Below are 21,063 nucleotides of genomic sequence, written 5' to 3' on the forward strand. Positions count from 1 at the left end.
ATCTAAGACAAGGAAACAAAATAATCCCGAAACAGGTACAGGAACGAGCGCAAGGATAGAACAGCCATCCCCACAGAGCACAAGTACAACTCGACTCTGAAACAGACAACAAGGCCTTAGACCTAAGGATCTATCAAAAGATAGGCCCAACAAACCTGCTTGGAGCCAGCAAGACTCCAGGGGGAACCAATCCCCCCTTTCCGCCTCCCAACCAGGAGAAACCCCAAGCAAGGACTCAATCTCCATAGGAAGGAGAATAACCCCTAAAGAAAAGGGATGATGCCGGAAGGGCAACAACTGTCCTCAAGGACCAAATGCACCGGCTAATGGGAAGTGAAATTCCCAATACAGATGTCCTAGAAAAGGAACCCCTTACAAGTAGCTTGTCAAGCAGAGGCACAGCCAACCCCTTTGCCTGCAGAGCAGGGAATCCAATGGAACACTGGCAAACTGACCAGGGGAATGCAACCCTAAGGCGCACCAGAAATTGGACATCCAGTGCCAGTAGCTGGGTATGAACCAAACACCCTTGAGGCTCAAGCCACACGGCTAACCAACAGATGACATGAGCCACTCTGTGGCAAAGAGCAAAAGAAAATACTCAGAAGACCTGGCCAACCATGACCAGGTGAGGTAGATGGAGCAAGGACATAGACCAAGTTCTCACTACCGTGGAACACCCCAACCAGCCCTGAGATCCAAGCTTCCAAAACCACCCAAGACAGGGTCAGTAAAAAAGCCAAGCAGAGCATCGACAACTGGAAGTCTCAGGGAGAAAAAGCAGGTCCGGGCACCTAATAGTTCAGGCAAACCTTACCCTAGAACTAAACACCCCAACCGGCCAGAAAGCCAGACACAAGGGTATGGATGCATATCCAGAGAATCCGGATAGCGAGAAAGCTCCAACCAAAGGGAGGAACCACCCCTAGCCAAAGGCCAACGCTCCAAGAAGCAAGGCTAGAAGTTTTATGAAGACACTTCTCAGAGCCTCAGGACAACCAAGGGATACCTCGAGGTTCAAAAAATCCTACTAGCAGGACTAGTCTCCCTAACACCTCCACACAAGCAGAGGACACAAGGAAGAGAAGGCACTAAGCCTACCCAGCTCCGGAAAAAACCCAGAGCTAAACAAAAGTCCCCGCAGGGAACAACCATCACCTGGAAGCACAGATCCCTAAAAGGAGATCCACTCACCCGGAGGCAATAGAAGAAGACCCAAAGGCCTCTTATAACTCAGTCAAGAGTAAGAGCTGCAACTAGGTATACTAGAAACAGCTACGCGCACACCTGCAAGGTGTCAAGAGCTGCAACAGGTTTCAAACTGCAACCTTCCACATGCTAAACCGCTATGCTGCACAAGCTGTTGGATCAAGCCCAAAAGGACACATCCAGAGGCCTAGAAACGAAGGCCAAACTGCTCAATAGCGGTAAGGGGCATTCAGCCCTCCCATCCTCCCCCACATGGGGGAGGAAACTCTAAGTTCTGATGAAATCAGATGTCAGATAGATAGATAGAGTGATGCAGCGCAAAAACTCCCCTGCCCGGTCATCTATGACTGAAGGCTATAAGGACTAAAACAATCCTTCTCACTTCACGGACCCACAGGTCCTCTCGAATGCTTAGTTGAACATGAAAAACAATGATAACCTGAGCACTCAGCACTTCTACCGAACCAGCAGACCAGAACAGCGCCACGTGTATGAACAGCCGCAAAACCGAACGAACCCGACAGGACCAGCCTGTACCTAGGGTCCCAAACAGCAAGCTGCGTAAATACTCCCTCGTAGGGGAGAAAACAGAAAACAGACATTTTTAACAAAGGACTAACACATCCAACAACTTCCGAAGAAGTAATAAAGAGTATCAATCCCAGAAGGTTCCCGCAGGAAACAAAAACAAAAAGACATCCCATCGGATATAAATAAAATATAAAAGGCAACCCGGAGGTTAACACCCAAAAGACACAGGCCTACCCGCAGGACCAGCCAAACGGACCCCTATCTCACAAAACTGGGAAAGATCTCAACAAATGACAATCGGGAGATTACTTCATCCCCACATGTCTAATGAGGTGCACCATTCGAATTATCAGACTGAAATTCATTTTATCTGGTAATCGCCAACATTATGAGGAAGCGAAAACGTGCCGCAACCTCCTGGGGAAACACACCACCCCGCATGGGGGAACCATAAGCTGGGTTACCTGCATGTGTAGAAGTATGATTGGGTAGGGAACTCGCAGGACAGGACCCGCAGAGGCGGATGACAGGCCATGAACTCGAGAGAAGAAAGCAGGCAGCGAAGCGAAGTTAGACAACGCCGATTGCTTAAGGAGCTGTTAATATGAGTCGGGTACAAAAGGCGGCCCAATCTGAGGGCACCAGACCTGAAAACCCCTACCCAACAAAAAAAAACCCTTTCATCCAAAGCCGAGAAAATTTAAAAAAGAAAAAGCCCTAAGGACACTGACCAGCAGATAGTCCACCAGCCTTGCTAGAGACCGCAGAGAAACACAACTGAGCCAGCACGCCTCCAGGAGACACCGTCGCCCAGTAAGCAGTCCTCAACCACCCCCCCTCGAACCATAGAAGGGGATCAACTAACAAACTCCCAAAAGGGAAGGATATGGAGGAACAAGCAAGAATTCCCGGAAGACCCTAAAAAGGGTTTAACAGTTTCCAAGAAAAGGAAACAATAAGAACCAAGCCAAGCTCAACGAGACCGAAATCAGTTGTGAGAAACAAGGGGAGGCAACACCGAGACCCCAGAATGTACAGAAACCCTGAGGTTAGAACCGGGTATCCGACACAGAGAACTTTTTCTAAAGATAGTGCAAACGCACCCTAAAAGAAAACTGAAGACAGAGTCCTCAAGACGCAAGGAAACTCAACATATTGAGTCTTCAGAAATCGGTATATGTGCAGTAAACCCAAAAAGGCAAACCCTTGGGTCAACACCACACGCTACAGTCATACCAGGGTGACTTTGAATTAAAATACTTGCAGGCAAGTAAGAGCAGCAGAAGATAGGTCACAAACGGTAACCGACAGACTGCAAAACATCCACTAAGCAGTGGACCCAGCACAGTCCTACTCACATATCTTTAACATGGAGAAAGTACACAAACCTAAAAAAGGCTCACTGTACCACAAAGACCCAAAGGCGAACAAGAGAGTCTTGGCAAACGTCTGCCAACACACAGACAAGGTGCAAACGGCTGCAACTGGTTTCCAACCGCAAACCTTCCGCCTGCTAGGCAGCAAAGTAGCCCACAGGGCACTACAGCTGGCTGTCAGGTCTGAATAACAGGGGAACAGAAAAAAAAAAAAACTCCAGTCCCCAGAAGAGGATGGAAAAGGATGGACTGCGCCACCCCAACGGAGCTCGGGTGTCAACCCAAGAGTTCTAACAATAGGACCTCCAAAGAGTACCCCATAGGAGAGGATCGGAGAAAATGCAAGAGAGCCCTCAGGAGACCCAGCACGACACTCCATGACAGTCTCAACATGGAGACATCATCTCCCCAGATGAAACTGAACCCCAGAGAGCGGATAACTCTCCTCTAGAGGATAAAAAACACTTGTTCCAACAACCTGTACACCGACAGGACAATATAAGGAGGAGAAACTACCCCCCTGAAGGGGAGAGTACGGAAAGGAATAGTGCACAAGCTCATAAGACATGAAGCCATAGGCTGAGGAAACAAATTTAAATGAAAATCATCTAGACGTCCTAGATGAACACCGAGGAACTCCCCAAAAAGGGGAGCATACCTCAGTCAAAAGGTACAGCAATCCTGGCCAAGATGCTAACAGCTCACTGTCTGAACCGAAAAACTGGATCACACCGAATCAGCCACAGGAACGTAAGTCTTCCAGACATCCAGAAGATCCACAACAAAACCATAGGCCTGAGCCCCAGATCATTCAGGGGAACATCAAAGTGAACCTAACCAAACTAACCCGGAACGCGGAAATCCCAACCCAAAAGGAAGAGAAAAACCCTTGCAGGAGTCCAACATTCCAAAAGGAGCTAAAGTACGACAGAGTCGCACTAAGTGCCTAGAGTCCAAAAAGACATTAAAACAACACCCCAAGAAAACAGTACAAGTCACCAGAAGAGTGAATAAAACAAAGGCTAGTGTCCCTAATCTCCTCAGGAGTACCAGAGGACTGTATCAAAGGAAAAAGAATGCAGAGCATCCTAAACCCCGGTAGAAACCCCCTAAGCGAAGCTTGGAGAAGGAGACACACGGCCTATCGTCCCTGATAGGGAATGACTAAATCCCTGAAGTAGGAAAAATCCAAAAGGCCCTCACAAAAGGCGGTCAACAACGCTAAGGAGCAACGGACAAAGTCCCAAAGTCTCATCCAAAGAAGAGAACCTCAAAAAGGAAGAAATCTAAAAAGAACAATTCCAAGAGCCGCAGAAGGCAAGCCCGCCAGTACCGGCGGCAGGAGGTCCTAAATCCTCCCGACCTCCAACCCACGGGGGGGAAGGAAACACTCCACATCCCAACATAAAGCCAGAATCAATGAGAGAGTCGCAGCATAACTCCACTGAGTCCCAGTCGACCAGCTTGAGAGGCCAATTGAGGACTGAACCAATCCCCCATGCCTCACGGACCCTCAGGTCCACTCAAATGCTTAGCTGAAAGATGTAAAGAAAACAAGCATAATACAAAAATGTGCGGCACCACGTGTCTGATTAGGACTAGAGACAGACGGATCTGAACCCAATCAGGACCAGCCTGAACCAAGGGCCATCACTGTCAAAGCCGTACAGAATCCCCCCTAGGGAGGGAGAAACAGCAGGCATACACAGGACTAAACACGTCCATAACAAACTTCCTTAGAAGTAACAGTGTGAACAAACAATCTTGAGTATCGATTCCAGGCAAACTTCCCTAAGTAAATCTAAAACCTACATGAGCTTTAAATCCAAAATCCAAATAAAAGATAGGGCAACCTGCAGGTTTTTCGCCTAAGAAGAACAGACGCACCCGCAGGAACGGCCCCACAGGGATTCTGTTCTACCAAGCTCAAACTGGAAGGAGTACTCAATAACAAGACTATGAGAAGATTACTTCATCCCCTTATGTCTAATTCTGCAAGCTATTCGAAGTAGCAGACTGAGAAATCTTCCCACTAGGCCAAAGCGTGCCTCAAAAGAACACAAAGGTGTGTCAGTCTATACTGAAAAGCACAGCATACCCCCTCCGTAGCGAAAGATGACTCCGGCCCTGAAGGTTGACCCCCTGAAGCCTCAGGGACAGTTGTTCCCCCAGAGAGCTGAACAGGCCACCTCATGCCTGAAGAGCCCTGGATAACGGAACACGAACAGTATCTAAAAGCAACTTCTGGAAGTTGCATACACGCTAGTGCCAAAATTATGGACATACGAAATTGTGCCGAAACCCCTGGCGGGAAGAAGCTACCTTCCTGAGAAGGAAAAGCAAAGTCTGGGTTACCTGCATGCGTAGGGAACGCGCCACTTGGAGGACAGGGTCCCCCAGAGGCAGATTGCTCAGTGGGCCCTTGATTCCCTGATCCCGAGGAATTGAGCACTCTAATACGGCATTCAGGATATAACTGATAGGCTAGTATCATCTGGAGCAATACGCATTCTGCGCAAGGAGTTGAAACTGAAAAAGAGATGTCCGTCTCCACACTATCAGACTCCTCCATAGCTAGGATACTGATACAAAAATTGGACCAAAAACTTAAATGGCACCCGACACCCACAATGGCTGGGGCACTCACCACCTCTTAAGAGCCCGACACCAGCAGATCAGAATTTCTCGGTCGCGACACGGAAATGGAGAGTCAAAAACGTGACCACGCCTGGTCACAAGGTGGACCGTACAGTCCAGAAAAAGCACGCTCGACCGTAAAGGCCGCGTTACTTCCAAAGGCTGTTATGTTCCACAAGCCATGAGCCTAAGTAACACTAAGCATAAGCCGGTCGAATCACATAAACATGATTAAAAACCCCCCTTGTTCAATAACCCCCCTCAGGAGATATTAACCCTTGATTCCAAGATACCAAAAGGAGCCTCACTGAGACCCTGATTTATAGTTAGTCCCGCAAGGTGGTAGCCTCTCAGGAAAACATTTGTAATACAATACAATCATAATGAAATTAAAATGAAACGATCTTACCGGAATCTACGCCGTGGAACAGGAACACGGCCCTTCAAGTGTGATAGATAGTAGCATCGCCTCTGCCATGGACTTAGGAGAAGCAGGCAGCGAAAATCGTCAACGCTGATTGTTTGTGGAGCTGCTAAAATGAGTCGGGATGGTTTCGCAGAAAGACTCTTCCTGCATCTCCGGACTCTAACTTTCATCCATGCTTTCACTAAAAGGCTGACAGGATTATATTAAACTCCAGTCCCATGCCGAAGAGTACCACCCTCTATAAGAGACTAAACTTCTGACACTTATCTGCCAACCTCCTGGGAAGAAAGGCAAAGAATGACTGGGGGATGAGGGAAGTGGGAGGGGTATTTAAGCCTTTGGTTGGGGTGTCTTTGCCTCCCCTTGGTGGCCAAGTTCTGAATTCCCAAAAGTTTTAAAACAGCTGTGGACTCTTTCAATTTATGGAGAAAAATACTGTATTGCTAAAAAAATGCTAACCATCATCTGAGCCTTATACAAGCTGTAATCGTTTTGCTGGTGGTGTGTATGTACAGTGTATATATATATGTATTTATGTGTATACATGCATATTTATGTGTTTATATGTGTATATATGTTAGAGAAATGCCAATAGATTAAACACACACAAAAAAATGAGGTATGCCTGTAGATATAGCTTTAATGTGCAGCTTGATCAATGAGTAAACAAACATGTTGCCCCAGGAGAGAAAAATATAAATGGCTAACAGACAACACACATTAGGAAGAGAAAACCAGGTTCCACAGCCGAACCTGCAAGAGGAGGGATACTACACCCACCTAAAGAGGTGCCCCACTAAAGAGGTATTTAGGCTAGGGGTTTCTGTAAATACTTTGAGATTGTAATATAAAATGTTTAATTAAGCATAGTAAAACTAATTTGCAATATACTTTCATTATCACAAAATACATTTTTGGGGTTTCATATCCCTTTAAATCCAGATTGGCTCCTCCAGATAGTGAAAGTGGTCCTTGGAGTTTGACCATTTTATAACAATTACAACAGTTATGTTCCAATAAAGCTCAGACCCTGCTGATGTGTAAATCTATTGGAAGACTGCAGAAAAAATGTTTTAATTACAAGGTGTTTGATGTGCTTTTCTAAATGGAATCAACTGTTAATGGATGAGTGCTTAAAGGATGAACAAACAACAAAGAACTGAATTAACAGAGCTTTCTTCCACTTGTATCATTTTATATTATGTTAATGGATGACTTAAAGTAACATAAAACAAATGTATTTTCTTTCATGATTCAGAAAAAAAGCATGTGATTTTAAACAGCTTTCCAATTTATTTCTATTATTTAATTTGCATTGTTTTCTTGGTATCCTTTGTTGAAAATGATACCTAGGTAGGCTCAGGAGCTGTTGATTGGTGGCTGTACATATATACTTCGCTTTTTTGGCTTACCCAATGCTTTCAGTTAGCTCCTAGTAGTTCTTTAATGTTTCTTCAACAAAGGATAACAAGAGTATTAAGCAAATTAGACAATAGAATTGGAAAGTTGTTGAAAATGGTATTGTTTATCTGAATACTGAAAGAAAAAAATGTTGCATTTCATTTTTCTTTAATTTTAAAAATTTCACATTCCAATTTTTCCACCATTAAAAAGATACAAACCAACCAAAAAGCAAACCCTTTTTCTAAAAGCATTATAACATGATTTACGTTACTTTAATTTAGAAGACTACATTTCAAGATGTTATGACATTATCTTCACCATACCTTCCTCACTCTGCTGGTCAGGAGAAGAGTCAGAATCAGAAGAGGATGGCACTTCCTTCAGCCATTTTTTTCTCTTCTTGGGTGGTGGTTCCGCTTTCACTTTTGACTGTTTTTGTTTGGGTTTCAGTGCAACTTTTGGTGACAGCTCTACCTTTTCTACTTTAACATTCCTTTCTGTTCTCTCTGCCCTTGTTATCTTCTCAGGTTTTTCAATTTTATCATTCTTTGATACCTTTTCAAGTTTTGGTGACTTTTCCACCTTTTCTAACTTAGGCATTTTTTCAGGCCTTTCAGGTTTCTCCATTCTTGATGGCCTGTCTGCTCTGTCTTTTTTAGATGACCGCTCTGCCCTGGTAGATTTTTCTGCTCTCTCTGCCCTGCTTGTTTTTTCTGATTTGTCCACCTTGTTGTTTTTTTCTGTTCTTTCTGACTTGGGTCTTTCTGGACATTCCACAAGCTTTCCTCCTTTGTCCATGCAGTCCACCTTTGCGGCTTTATCTAACCGATCCATCTTGGTAGTTTTTTCAGATTTCTCTGCCTTGTCTGCTTTTACGCCCACCTCTGCCTTGTCTGCTTTTACGCCCACCTCTGCCTGGTCTGCTTTTACGCCCACCTCTGCCTGGTCTGCTTTTACGCCCACCTCTGCCTGGTCTGCTTTTACGCCCACCTCTGCCTGGTCTGCTTTTACGCCCACCTCTGCCTGGTCTGCTTTTACGCCCACCTCTGCCTGGTCTGCTTTTACGCCCACCTCTGCCTGGTCTGCTTTTTCGCCCACCTCTGCCTGGTCTGCTTTTACGCCCACCTCTGCCTGGTCTGCTTTTACGCCCACCTCTGCCTGGTCTGCTTTTACGCCCACCTCTGCCTGGTCTGCTTTTATGCCCACCTCTGCCTGGTCTGCTTTTATGCCCACCTCTGCCTTATCTGTTCTCATTCTTTTCTCTGTCTTATCTGTCCTTGCTCCCATATCTTTAAGCTCCTCCTTTTCAGGCCTCTTTACCAGCTCAGTCCCAGCTGGTTTCTCTGTTGGTTCGGGCTTTTCTGATTTTCTAGTTGATTCTGATTTTCTAGTTGATTCTGATTTTCTAGCTGATTCTGATTTTCTAGCTGATTCTGATTTTCTAGCTGATTCTGATTTTCTAGCTGATTCGACTTGTACTCGTTTCCGGTGTTTTTCAGTCTTTAAAACTGGCTCAATCTTCTCTGCTGACTCTCTTGTCTCATCTTTCTCTTGATTTTCTACTGGAAGAGACTTTCCTACGCAGTCAGTCTTTTCTACCTTGCCCATTACCTCGAGCTTCTCTTGCCTTACGTTTGGTTCAGACTTCTCTTGCCTTCCAACTGAAGCCTTCTTCTCTGATTTTACAAAAGTCTCACTCTTCTCTGACTTTTTTACAGGTTCAGACTTCTCTGACTTGGCAACTGTCTCAACCTTTTCAGGATTTATAGTCGGCTCTACATTATCAGTTTTTACGAGTGGCTCCGTTTTTTCTGGCTTTGCTGGATGCACTATCTTTTCTTTTTTCACTGGCTGAGTAGTTTCGGTCTTCCCAGTTTGTTCTTCCTTCTCGTTTACCTGCAAATTCTCATTCTTTTCAAGCTTTACAGGTATCTCTGTTTTTTCAGTTGTTTTAACCGTCTCTGTCTTTTCGGTTTCTAGTAGGGCAGACTCATCCTTTACTGGATTAGATACTTGTCCTTGTTGTTCATGCTCCTCTTCAGACTTCTCTGCAATTCTGTTCTCTATTTTCTGATTAAACTCGGCTTTCTCAATAGTCTCTGATGCCTCTGTCTTGTCCTGCCTCTCCATTCTGTCGGCCTTTTCCATTTTCTCTACTTGTTCGGTTTTCTCAGATCTACCCAACGTCTCCAGCTTCAAAGAACGTTCCAGCTTCTCATTTTTTTCTGGCTTTGCTACTGCCACAGGACTTTTACCTCCAGGGGGTTTTGTCTGACTTTGCCTCCTATATGAGAAATAAATATTCTGCTTAAACCAGATGTTGTTAAATAGTAATAAAAAAAGAAATTGAGTTACAAACCTAAAACGTATATAAAAAGTCTAGGAAAAATTGTATTTTAAAAGTCACCAAACCACAGTATTTAACGAGATTTCAAACAGTCAATCCATTCAGAATTATTTGCCAGTTGTTCTCATTGATTAAAAAAAACAAACAAGGCTAATGTGTATGCTGTCACCTTCAAAGTTAATTCACCAAAGCTCATGCTACATATATAAAGGCTTTTTATCATAGCAAAAGTCTCATAATAAGTGAAATAACATTTCTAGAACACGTACACTCTATGATACTGCATGTATTTAGTTTATACAGATATTAAACAAGAAAGCTTTGTGTAACCCATCACTCATTCAAAAAGGGGTTTGAATTCTCAAAAGGTCTTGACTGATTAAGAGTAATAAATCCAATATTAAACACATAGTAGAAAAATCTTTACAGCTGCAAATAACAAAACAAAAAAGGGGGTCCCTAGATTTTCAATCTACTTTTTCCCCCCCTTGTATATGATTTAATATTCATAAAAAAAAAAAAAAGTAAAAAGTTATATAGCTGGAGAATTTTATTTTGACTAAAAATGTTTTTAGAGATACAATTAAGTTATTAAATCAATTGAATAGCCATACTCCTTGATGCACAACTGCCAACATAACCAGTGGACTTTATTATAATGAATAATAATATTAATAATACTTTTAATTATAATATTAATAATATTTTATTTTAAATAAACATTGAGGGACACCAGTCACACGAATAAATTGCTTTATTAAGAGCTATTATTTTTGTACTACAAGGGCAATTAAATGATCTCTGTTTTCTTTAAAGGGACTGTCATGATACGCTCATGTGCAGTAAGTAGACAATACCTGGAGTAGCTACCCAGTAGAGCCGGTATTTTGGTCTTAGCATTGCCAGGTTAATCTGAAATGTTCTTTGTGTAAGATCTGTGTATGTCCAGGTTTTGGTGGATAAACTTCCTGATACTGTGAGTTAAGGCTGGCTATGTATGGTTGGATGATTGTAAATTATAACAAGGGCAGGGGCCTTGACAAGACAAAGAAAAAGCTGAATTTTAACTAAATGTATCAGAGACTTTAGTCAGAACTTGCCTAGGACAAGCAGCAGTAACATAATGGAAGGAGGTTCTCCACATATCTAAAGAAACTTGGTAACAAGCTTAGATATTGTTTATTTTTTGTATGTCCAATTTTATTTTAAATCATTGTAACTTTGCATATATGTTATTTTGAATGTTTTTATAATTTGGCACTGTAACCTGTATTGGTATTTTTGTTATTAAACACCTAGAAAATCTAATTCTGTCTTTGGGCTCTAATATCTGAATTCACTCTCTGAAGAGAAGGTTAAAAGGCACGTTACCCATTTGTTAATTTGTGCGAGTTAGTGGGTTTCTAGGACACCCCATTATTCAAAGTTCTTGGTGGTAGCAGTGATTTGTTAAGCTGGGGTGGTGTGAGCAGGATTTGGGGGTTAATTTGCGTCCCTTTAAGGTCCTTTGTAAAGTTAAAGGTTTTAGGAAACCAGAGGCTTAGTGTTATTAACCCCTTCATGCCCACATCCTCCCCATTTGTGACGGTTGAGTGGAAAAGGCTTAATCGTCACAGGGACAATCAACTCCAAAAAGTTTATTGTTTAAAAAGATAGATAATCCCTTTAGTACCCAATTCCCCAGTTTTGCATAACCAACATCTGTGATTACCTTGTATCTAAGTCTCTTCTGATAGCCCCTTTTCATATGACTATTTATTATCTATTATTTAATATACTACTATTGACTTGCATTTTAGCAAATGCATTACTCCACAGGAGAGAGCACAATGCTATCTATATGGCCCACACAGATTAGCAGTGTCTTGTTGTGAAAAGCAAATAATGCATGTGATAAGAGTCTGTCTGTAGTGCCTTAGAAACAGGCAGAAATTGGTAGTTTTGAGGAGTTATTAAAATAACAATGTTTGTTGTGCAAAGATGGAGAATGGGTAGTAAAAGGTGTTGTCTATCTTTAAAAAAACAATAACAATTTCAGTGTTGACTGTCCCTTTAAGAATGTTCCCTGTAGTTTGTTTATTGTTTATTTGCTAGGACTCGATTGTCAAATTAGAGTAACCCATAAAAGCAAGCAGTATACTGTGCTACACTTACTTTGCTTTTCTTGTATATATGATTCTGGATAAAATCTATATAGTTTTTCTGTAAAAAGGACAAAGATAAGACACAGAGTTATGCTCTTAAGAACCAGAAGGGCCCATTCCCCTCTATATCAGTAAGTATGGATGCTCTGGATTTTCAGCTGACTTGCATGCAAAAGCGTACAATGACATTGTGCCTGCCATTTCCAGTCCATATGAAAACCAGAGGATGCATACTTAAAAGTGACAGTAAACACCTTGATATTTTTATATACATTTTTTAGATATACACAATGAAACAACTTTGCTGTATAGTTTCATTATATATTTTGCCCTATTTTCATGTAATTTGGCTCTGAAAACTGAGCCATTTCTAATTCCCAGAACTTAAACTGCACCCTGCTGACTTCTCAAGGCTAGCTCTTCTACATATCTGTCCCTAATTGGCTTTAACTGATAGCAACTGCAAAACAATGCACTCTGTACTAACATTATAGTGGGGCTAGCTTTGTTGTCAGAGGACTATAAAGCCCAGATTGGCTTCTCCAAATAAGGCAAAATTTGGGTAGAGTTTGGCTATTGATAATTAACTGCAGTAAAAAGGATGTTAATTTGCTTAAAAAACGTTAAATGATATGTTTTTCTATTGTAACACAACAGAAAGGTCTTGTAATTACAAGGTGTTTACTGTCCCTTTAAGATACAGGAATATCAGCTTCTTAAATAGACCTAAAACCCAAAATGTTTCTTTCTCAATTCAGATAGAGAATGCAATTCTAAACAACTTTCCAATGTACTTCTATTATTGAATTGTCTATGTTCTCTTAGCATCTTTTGTTGAAAAGCATGCCTAGGTAGTTACAGGAACAGCAGTGCACTACTGTGAGCTAGCTGCCGACTAGTGGCTACACATATATGCCTCATCACTGGTTTACCCAATGTGTTCAGCTAGCTCCCAGTAGTGCATTGTCGCTCCTTCAGCAAAGGATACCATGAGAATTAAGCAAATTTGACAATAGAAGTAAATTGGAAAGTTGTTCAAATCTGCACAAACTATATGAAACGTGAAATAAAAATGGGGGGTTTATGTCCCTTTAAACCTAAGAGCATTGCTCTAGTTGGCTGTATCTATTTTACATAATAATTATTCCAGTATTACATATACAATACTAGCAATATTTTATTCCAACACTGCATATACAATATGACCAATACAAGTAGTGTATAAGCCACGTGTAATACTTCTCGTTTTATTACGGTTAGCGTTTACTGTCCTTGCTGTGAATACGGTATACAGTCTATACTATAGCTAGTTATGTCCTTCTGTGACTAAATCTCCTTTTCAAAACAAAGGGTCCAGAAGACCAAAATATTTCTGTCATGATTCCAATGTACTTCTATTAGCAAATGGGCTTTGTTCTCATGTTATTCTTTGTTGAAGAGAGACCTAAGTAGGTAGCATGCACATGACAGGAAATAGTGCTGCCATCTAATGTAGAACATTGTTGTAAAACTGCTGCCATATAGGGCTGCAGACATGAGCACACTCCTAAGTTTAAATCCCTTCTATTCAACAAAGGATAACAAGAAAATGAAGAAAAATTGATAATAGAAGTAAATTTTAAAGTTGTTTAAAATTGTATGTTCTATCTGAATCATGAAAGTAACATTTTAGGTTTTATGTCCCTCTAAGCAGCACATTTTCCAGTGAACTCTGTATTAAAGGGACATAAAACCCAACATTTTTCTTTCAGGAATCAGATAAAGCGCGTGTTTTAAACAACTTACCTATTTACTTCTATTATTGTTTTTTTTGTTCTCTCTGTAACCTTTATTGAAAATCAAGAAAGTAATCTGAGAACTGTGTACGTGTCTGCGGTGCTATATTACAGCAGTTTTGCAAGAATTTTAAACATTTGCAACAGCCATGTAGTGCTCTAGACATCAGCAAGCTACCTATCATTTCAACAAAGAATACCACAAGAATGACGAAATTTAATAACACAAATAAATTAAAGGGATGCAAAACCCAATTGTATTCTTTAATTTTTCAGATAGAGCATGCAATTTTAAGCAACTTTCTAATTTATTCCTATTATCTATTTTTCTTCGTTCTCTTGCTATCTCTATTTGAAAAAGCATGAATGGAAGGTTAAGAGCCAGCCCATTTTTAGTTCAGTACCTTGGTAGAGCTTGCTGATTGGTTTGCTACATTTAGTAACCAATCAACAAGAGCTATCTAGGTGCTTAAATAAAAATGGGCCGGCTCTTAAGCTTACATTCTTGCTTGTTCAAATAAAAATAGCAAGAGAATGAAGAAAAATTAATAATAGGAGTAAATTAGAAAGTTGCTTAAAATTGCATGCTCTATCTGAATCATGAAAGAAAAAAAATTGGGTTTATTATCCCTTTAACTACAAAATAAATATTTTGGCTTTCATGTCCCTTTAATTAGATGTTGTAAAACCCCATTATGACTTTAACTATGAAAAATTAACCCTAAGCAGTAAATTTCATATCTGGCACATGTCACTAGGTAACGAATGATGGTCCTATCAAAAGCTGTGTGTTTTTTTTTGTTTTTTATTTGTGAAAGTATTACAGGGTAGAAAAAAACACACAGAAGAGAAAAAGCACCAGATTACCTCATGGTTTGAAGGGGGCGATGCCACGGTTTCCTAGAACACACCCTCACATAGTCCTTTTTGTTGATATTCTCAAGGAACTTCACATACAGTCGCTGGTACCTGTTCTTGGCATCCCCAAAATAGCCCAAATACTAAACAAAGTAGAGGATAAAATAGAAAAAAGATTTTGCTGAGACCTTTAAGAGTAATCTGTCTTTATAAAAGTCAGTGATCCTACTCATGGATATATTAATGGTGAATGTGGACTATACAAGTCCTAAAATTATTTTACTACATTTCAAAAGTTATTAAAGAACTTTCCTGGATAAATATGGTGGTAGGAATTTAATTACCATACTGGGATTTGAACAGTTTATTAACAAAGTGACTTACATTGCTGGTAGCACAGAATTGACGCTGTCCATCCTTGATCTCAGGGGTGAATTTCTGCAGCAATGCTTTTTGAACTCTCCAGATGGGGGGTGGTTCACGTCCTGTTTGCAGAGCAAGCTGGGAGAACATGGAAGACAATTTAGATACTGGAGAAGGAAAATCCTAGCATGTATAGAATACTATTCAAGCATGGCATCAAAAACATCATTTATTTTACCGGATAAATTCAATTCTTTCTTGGTAGTGAGAGTCCACGATCCTTACTTTTGGGAATTACATCACCTGGCAAACAGGAAGAGGCAAAGACACCATACACCAGAGTTTTCAACATTTCTCCTACTTCCCCTTCCCTCCCAGTATTTAATATAGCCAAGGATAGAAAGAAGTTAGAAAGAAATTAGGGTACAGAGATGCAAAATGGGACTGTCGTTAGTAGATAAAAATTCACATGGGCAGACTCATGGACTCTCACTACCCAAAAAAATAAAGAATTTATCCATGATCCTTACTTTTAGGAATCAATACCCAAGCTGTGAAGTCCAAGAGAATATGGGTGGGATAAGAAAGGAAAAAAAAAAAAAAGGCAGGCCCTCACTAAACAGAAACCACAGACTGAAAAACCGCCTTAGGAGATGGGCCTGGCTCTTGGGAATGGCTCTGTAGAACTGCAGATAAACAGGAGCCGCAAACTTGTGCAGGGGAACAAACTGTAACCAATTTACACAATAAAAATGTATCTAGTTGAAAGCTTATGCTGGAAGATTCACCCACAAGCTTCAGTCCCAGATTCAATTTCCCACTAAAGAAAGGTGACTGCACCTAAGGGAAACCGGCCTTTTAAGAGAGTACAATTGAATTCCCAAAAATGATCAGATGTCAATATGTGTTTAGTAACAAACACCTGAGTCTTGTGAGCTGTATATAAACCATAACAACCCACTGCTATAGTGTAAGTGACTTACCCCCTCCTGTACGACGACTGTGACAACACCCTTACAACACTTCCCAGCTACGGCAGGACTGAAAAGAAGTGAAACCTGCAGAGCGTGCCAAAACATACTCTCGGCACAAAGATGGACCTGCCAAACCCCCCCCCCCGTATTAAACTCAGGGCTCCGAAGTAACAGGTTGAGCGCCGGGTGAAAATCACACCGCCAGTCCTCCTGGAAGTGACATAATTCCCCAGCGCTCCGAAAGTGATGATTACCGGAGGGAAGTGCAGTTGAATAGCTAAGTGGCGGAACAGGATAGTAGCCGCAAGTTTCCTCACACACACTGAAAACCCCACATAGTAGGAATAATAAAAAGGAGGCTGACATCCTGCCCTGATCCCCAACTATGGAGACTAGGTAGGGTCTCTAGCACTCACCCCAGTGTTTGGTCATAAACAGCCCTGAGCTGGTAAAGGGGCTAAAATACACTGAGCCCAAGGAGGAAAACTAGAAACCCCAGCATCTACTAAGTGCCTTGTTAGGGATGGTAGTGGAGCCCAGGGAAGCTACTTACCCTCATCCAGATCCACTCCACAGTGCATTATAGTCCTTTCTCAATCTGTAACAAACATAGAAAAAGGACAGAGATGAGAGGAAATAAATGCAGGCCAATCAGGAGGAGGCTAAGGTACAACCTTGCGACACCCGAGGCTAACTTGTAATTCAACTCCAACAAGGAGTAGCATAAAGTGCAAGGAAGCACTCTCCTTCTCTTCTAGGAAACTGTCCATTGAAGGCAAAAATTCTTGAGATTCTTCTTATTTTTGAGCAGCATTTCCATCTATGGCCTGGTCCTTGACGAGCCAAGAAATACTGGGAGGGAAGGGGAAGTAGGAAGGATGTTGAAAACTCTGGTGTAGGGTGTCTTTGCCTCCTCCTGGTGGCCAGGTGATGTAATTGCCAATAGTAATGATTGTGGACTCTCAATACCATTAGAAAGAAATATGTTTTAGGTAACACAAATGACTGCAAAATATTACAGTGATGAATGTGTGAGGTAATCAATAAATATGCAAGATTTGTCTATTTGTAATTAATAGCCAACACAAAATGAGCAGTGATATTCAGAACCACTAAACATAGTAGAATAGCATAATCAGTAAATGCGTGATAAAAAAATAATAATGCAAACGCACTTAGTTTCTATTTCAAATGAGAAAAAGATTTCTAACAAATTTTAAAGTTCTATTTTCTCTCCCACTGCATCATGTGACAGCCATCAGCCAATCACAAAATGCATATATGTATATTCTGCCAAACTCCAACCACCATTGCCTTATTTGAAGACGCCAATCTGGGCTTTAGCCTGCAAACAGGGCATTGCTTAGCAGTCTGTTTCTGCTAAAGCCAATTAGGGACATATATGTAGCAGGGTAAGCACTGAAACATCAGCAGGGGGCACCAGCTCTGTGAATTAGAGCTAAATTACATAGACAAAATAAATAATGAAAATATAAAGCAAAGTTGTTTTACTACCGATTACTAAACAGTTTATATTAAAATCTCAGTGGGTTTACTGTCCCTTTAAGTTAGAATACTGAAAAGTATAAAACAAATAGCAGAACCTATTTGGAAGACTTAAACTAGACCGTTTTATTTTCATAAAGAATGTAACAACATTGCATCTGTAGCAATTTAATTTTCCTGGTCTATATTTCCTGGGAACATTCACAATAGAGACAGGTTGGCCATGAATATGGAAGGGCAGAAAAACATTTCTACTGTCAGGCTTTAAATTGTTCCAATTGTAAATTGTACTAAAAGGGACTGTCTTGTTCAAAACAAACTTTCATTATTCGGATAGGGCATGTCATTTTAATCAATTTTCCAATTTACTTCTATCACCAATTTTGCTTTGTTTTCTTGGTATCTTTATTTGAAAAGCAAGAATGTAAGTTTAGAAGCCGGCCCATTTTTGGTTCACAACCTGGGTTTTTCTTGCTGATTGGTTGCTAAATGTCAGCGACCATTAAACAAGTGCTGTCCAGTGTACTGAACCAAAAATTGCCTGGCTCCTTAGCTTAGATGCCTTCTTTTTTCAAATAAGATAGCAAGATAACGAAGAAAATTTGATAATAGGAATAAATTAGAAAGTGGCTTAAAAATGTCATGCTTTATCTGAATAAGAAAAAAAATTGTGTTAGTATCCCTTTAAAGGGACAGTCTACACTAGAATTTTTATTGTTTTAAAAGATAGATAATTCCTTTATTACCCATTCCCCAGTTTTGCATAACCAACACAGTTATATTAATATACTTTTAACCTCTGTGATTATCTTGTATCTAAGCCTCTGCAAACTGCCCCTTTATTTCAGTTCTTTTGACAGACTTGCAGTTTAGCCAATCAGTGCCTGCTCCCAGATAACAATATGCTTGTGCACGTGAAGTTATCTATATGAAATACATGAACTAACACCCTTTATTGGTGAAAAACTGTTAAAATGCATTCTAAAAAGTGGTGGCCTTCAAGGTCTAAGAAATTAGCATATGAACCTCCTAGGTTAAGATTTTGAACTAAGAATACCAAGAGAACAAAGCAAAATTGGTGATAAAAGTAAATTGGAAAATTGTTTCAAATTACATGCTCTATCTGAATCATGAAAGTTTTTTTGGCCTAGACTGTCCCTTTAAAGGCTGCCTCTTAGTTCTGAGCATGCTGACAGTTTTTCACCACTAGAGGGTGTTAGTTCATGTGTTTCATATAGATAACACTGTGTTCACACACGTGGAGTTCCTAGGAGCCAGCACTAATTGGCTAAAATGCAAGTCTGTCATTAGAACTGAAATAAGGGGGCAGTTTGCAGAGGCTTAGATACAAGATAATCACTGAGGCAAAAAGTGTATTAATATAACTGTGTTGGTTGTGCAAAATTAGGGAATGGGTAATAAAGGTATTATCTATCTTTTAAAAGAATAAATATTCTGGTGTAGACTGTCCCTTTAATTTATAGTACTTCTGTATATAAACTACCAGCCATAAAGCTTTCAGATAACGGATACCTTGTGATCAACTGTAAGAAAATAAAGCTTCAGTAAAAATACTTTTTGGAGGGTAATTGTTATGTGGGCATAATACGGAACAATAAGGAGGATTTTGATGGATTTGGTCTTTTCTTCATTGGTCCAGAAAATTCACCAAATAAGAATTACAACAACAATGCTCAAAAACATTCAGGTTTGAAAAACAGCCAATAAGGGTCCAATGGCTTCTCAAAACTTTGATTCAGATTGGATTTATATCATAATCTATGTAGTCCAGAACACAATGTATGTATTTGTGCTGATAATACTTCAGGTAACTGATGGTAAAAAAGCTAGGATTTACCATCATTAAAAATAAACTGTAGTATCAGTTATCACAGCACAGCGCTGTTCACTATTGAGGCGACGTTTCCACCTCTAAACCAATAGCAGTGCTAGCATACAGAACGCTGTCAGACGACACGCACGGCTATTGGTTTAGAGGTGGAAACGTCACCTCATTGGTAGAGCGCTGTGCCGTGGGCGGCCAGAGGCTCTGACTTTAGTAAGCTGCCACATCGCAGACAGGGTAAGTTTAGTACCCATTTTTAATAAGTGATAACTGAAACTACAGTTTATTTTATTTATACAGTTTATTTTTAGGTTTTTTTTTAACGCTCGGATTTACCATAACTTTAAGGGCCGCAGATAAATATTTTAGAAGCTTTAAGGGCACCATATAAATTTATGGATGCACGTAAATAATAATAGATTTCCTAAAAATGTACAGTGGCACAAGCCCTGCTTTAGGCAAGGTTGCATTTTATCCACTGTCTGCTGTTCTAGAGGGCTGTTTTGAGTTGTGTCCACAGCCAGAATTCCCAAAAGGGCACATTTTTAGTTTTGCTTTTTCTTAGGGCCACAAAAGCAATGGCACACATTCTTAGTTTTGCTTTCTCCGCAGGGGCCGCACAAACTAGTGTAGAGAGCTGCATCTAATCCAGGGGCCGCCAGTTGGCCATCCCCGAGTTATATGATCTACTCGCTCACAAAAGGGGTGAGACTCCTAAATTTCAAATTAAAGTTTTCTGGAAGTAGATTTGATTAACAATGGTTGCCTGACTTATTTTTTCCCCCTGGGATGATGGGTTATTGCGATATCATTAATTTCTCTACAACGTGTTTCCATCTTCAGATGAGTATATCTTGTTATTCGCGGTTATTTGCTACATCACATTGCGCACACATACTTTAACCACAGCTTTCACACGTGCTTTAAAGGCTGTTGAAAGCTGGGTTTTTTACAAGTTGAAAGGATTTTGTACCATTTCTTTCATGAGGAATATTCTGCATTCACAAAATACATGAATTACTTTGTAGCAGAATTCTCTTGAAGACGTACATAAATTATGTTATAAACATTCACAACTCTGGGGATTAACTGGTTAAATATTAACCCAGGCTATAAAGGAGTCGTTTGTGTATTGGTCCCACTTGTAAATCAGCAGGCAGCATCTCTATAGGAGTAAATGTTATAGTGCTGTATATATAGGAGCTCTTCTTATTCATCATTCACTTAAAGGGACATGAAACCCAAATATTTTCTTACATGAATCGGATAAAGCATTCCTTTTTTAAACAACTTTCCATTTGACTTCTATTATCAATTTTGCTCCATTCTCTTGGTATCCTTTATTGAAAGAGCTAAAATGCACTACTGGGAGCTAGCTGAATACATTGGGTAAGCCAATGAAAAGCGGTATCCTTCTGAGTCTACCTAGGTATCTCCTTTTAAACAAATAATGCCAAAATGACTAAGCAAATTAGAAATAGATTTGGAAAGCTGTTTAAAATTGCATGCTTTATCTGAATCATGGGGAAAAAAATGTGGATTCCATGTCCCTTTAACAAACTTTTGATAAAAAATGTCCTGCTTTTTTGGTAAAACCAGATTCTCTACAGAGACATGTTCACCTAACTACACCCCAGACCTATAGCTAAGATATGCCATCTCTCTT

The 21,063-nt window shown here is 40.5% G+C and overlaps 1 protein-coding gene across 2 annotated transcripts in view; it reads right to left on the reverse strand.

Annotated features, from left to right (window-relative positions):
- Window positions 1-21,063, reverse strand: part of PRR12 (proline rich 12) — a 192,688-nt gene that overhangs the window by 45,484 nt on the left and 126,141 nt on the right. For both annotated transcript variants that reach the window (XM_053690851.1, XM_053690850.1), the window contains 3 exons: window positions 15,093-15,209; window positions 14,718-14,851; window positions 7,908-9,868 (listed from right to left, as the gene is read on the reverse strand). In XM_053690851.1, coding sequence (XP_053546826.1) covers window positions 7,908-9,868; window positions 14,718-14,851; window positions 15,093-15,209 — 2,212 coding nt within the window. The remainder of the gene's footprint in view (window positions 1-7,907; window positions 9,869-14,717; window positions 14,852-15,092; window positions 15,210-21,063) is intronic.

Source organism: Bombina bombina, chromosome 8 (genome assembly GCF_027579735.1).
Source record: "Bombina bombina isolate aBomBom1 chromosome 8, aBomBom1.pri, whole genome shotgun sequence".
NCBI lineage: Eukaryota > Metazoa > Chordata > Amphibia > Anura > Bombinatoridae > Bombina > Bombina bombina.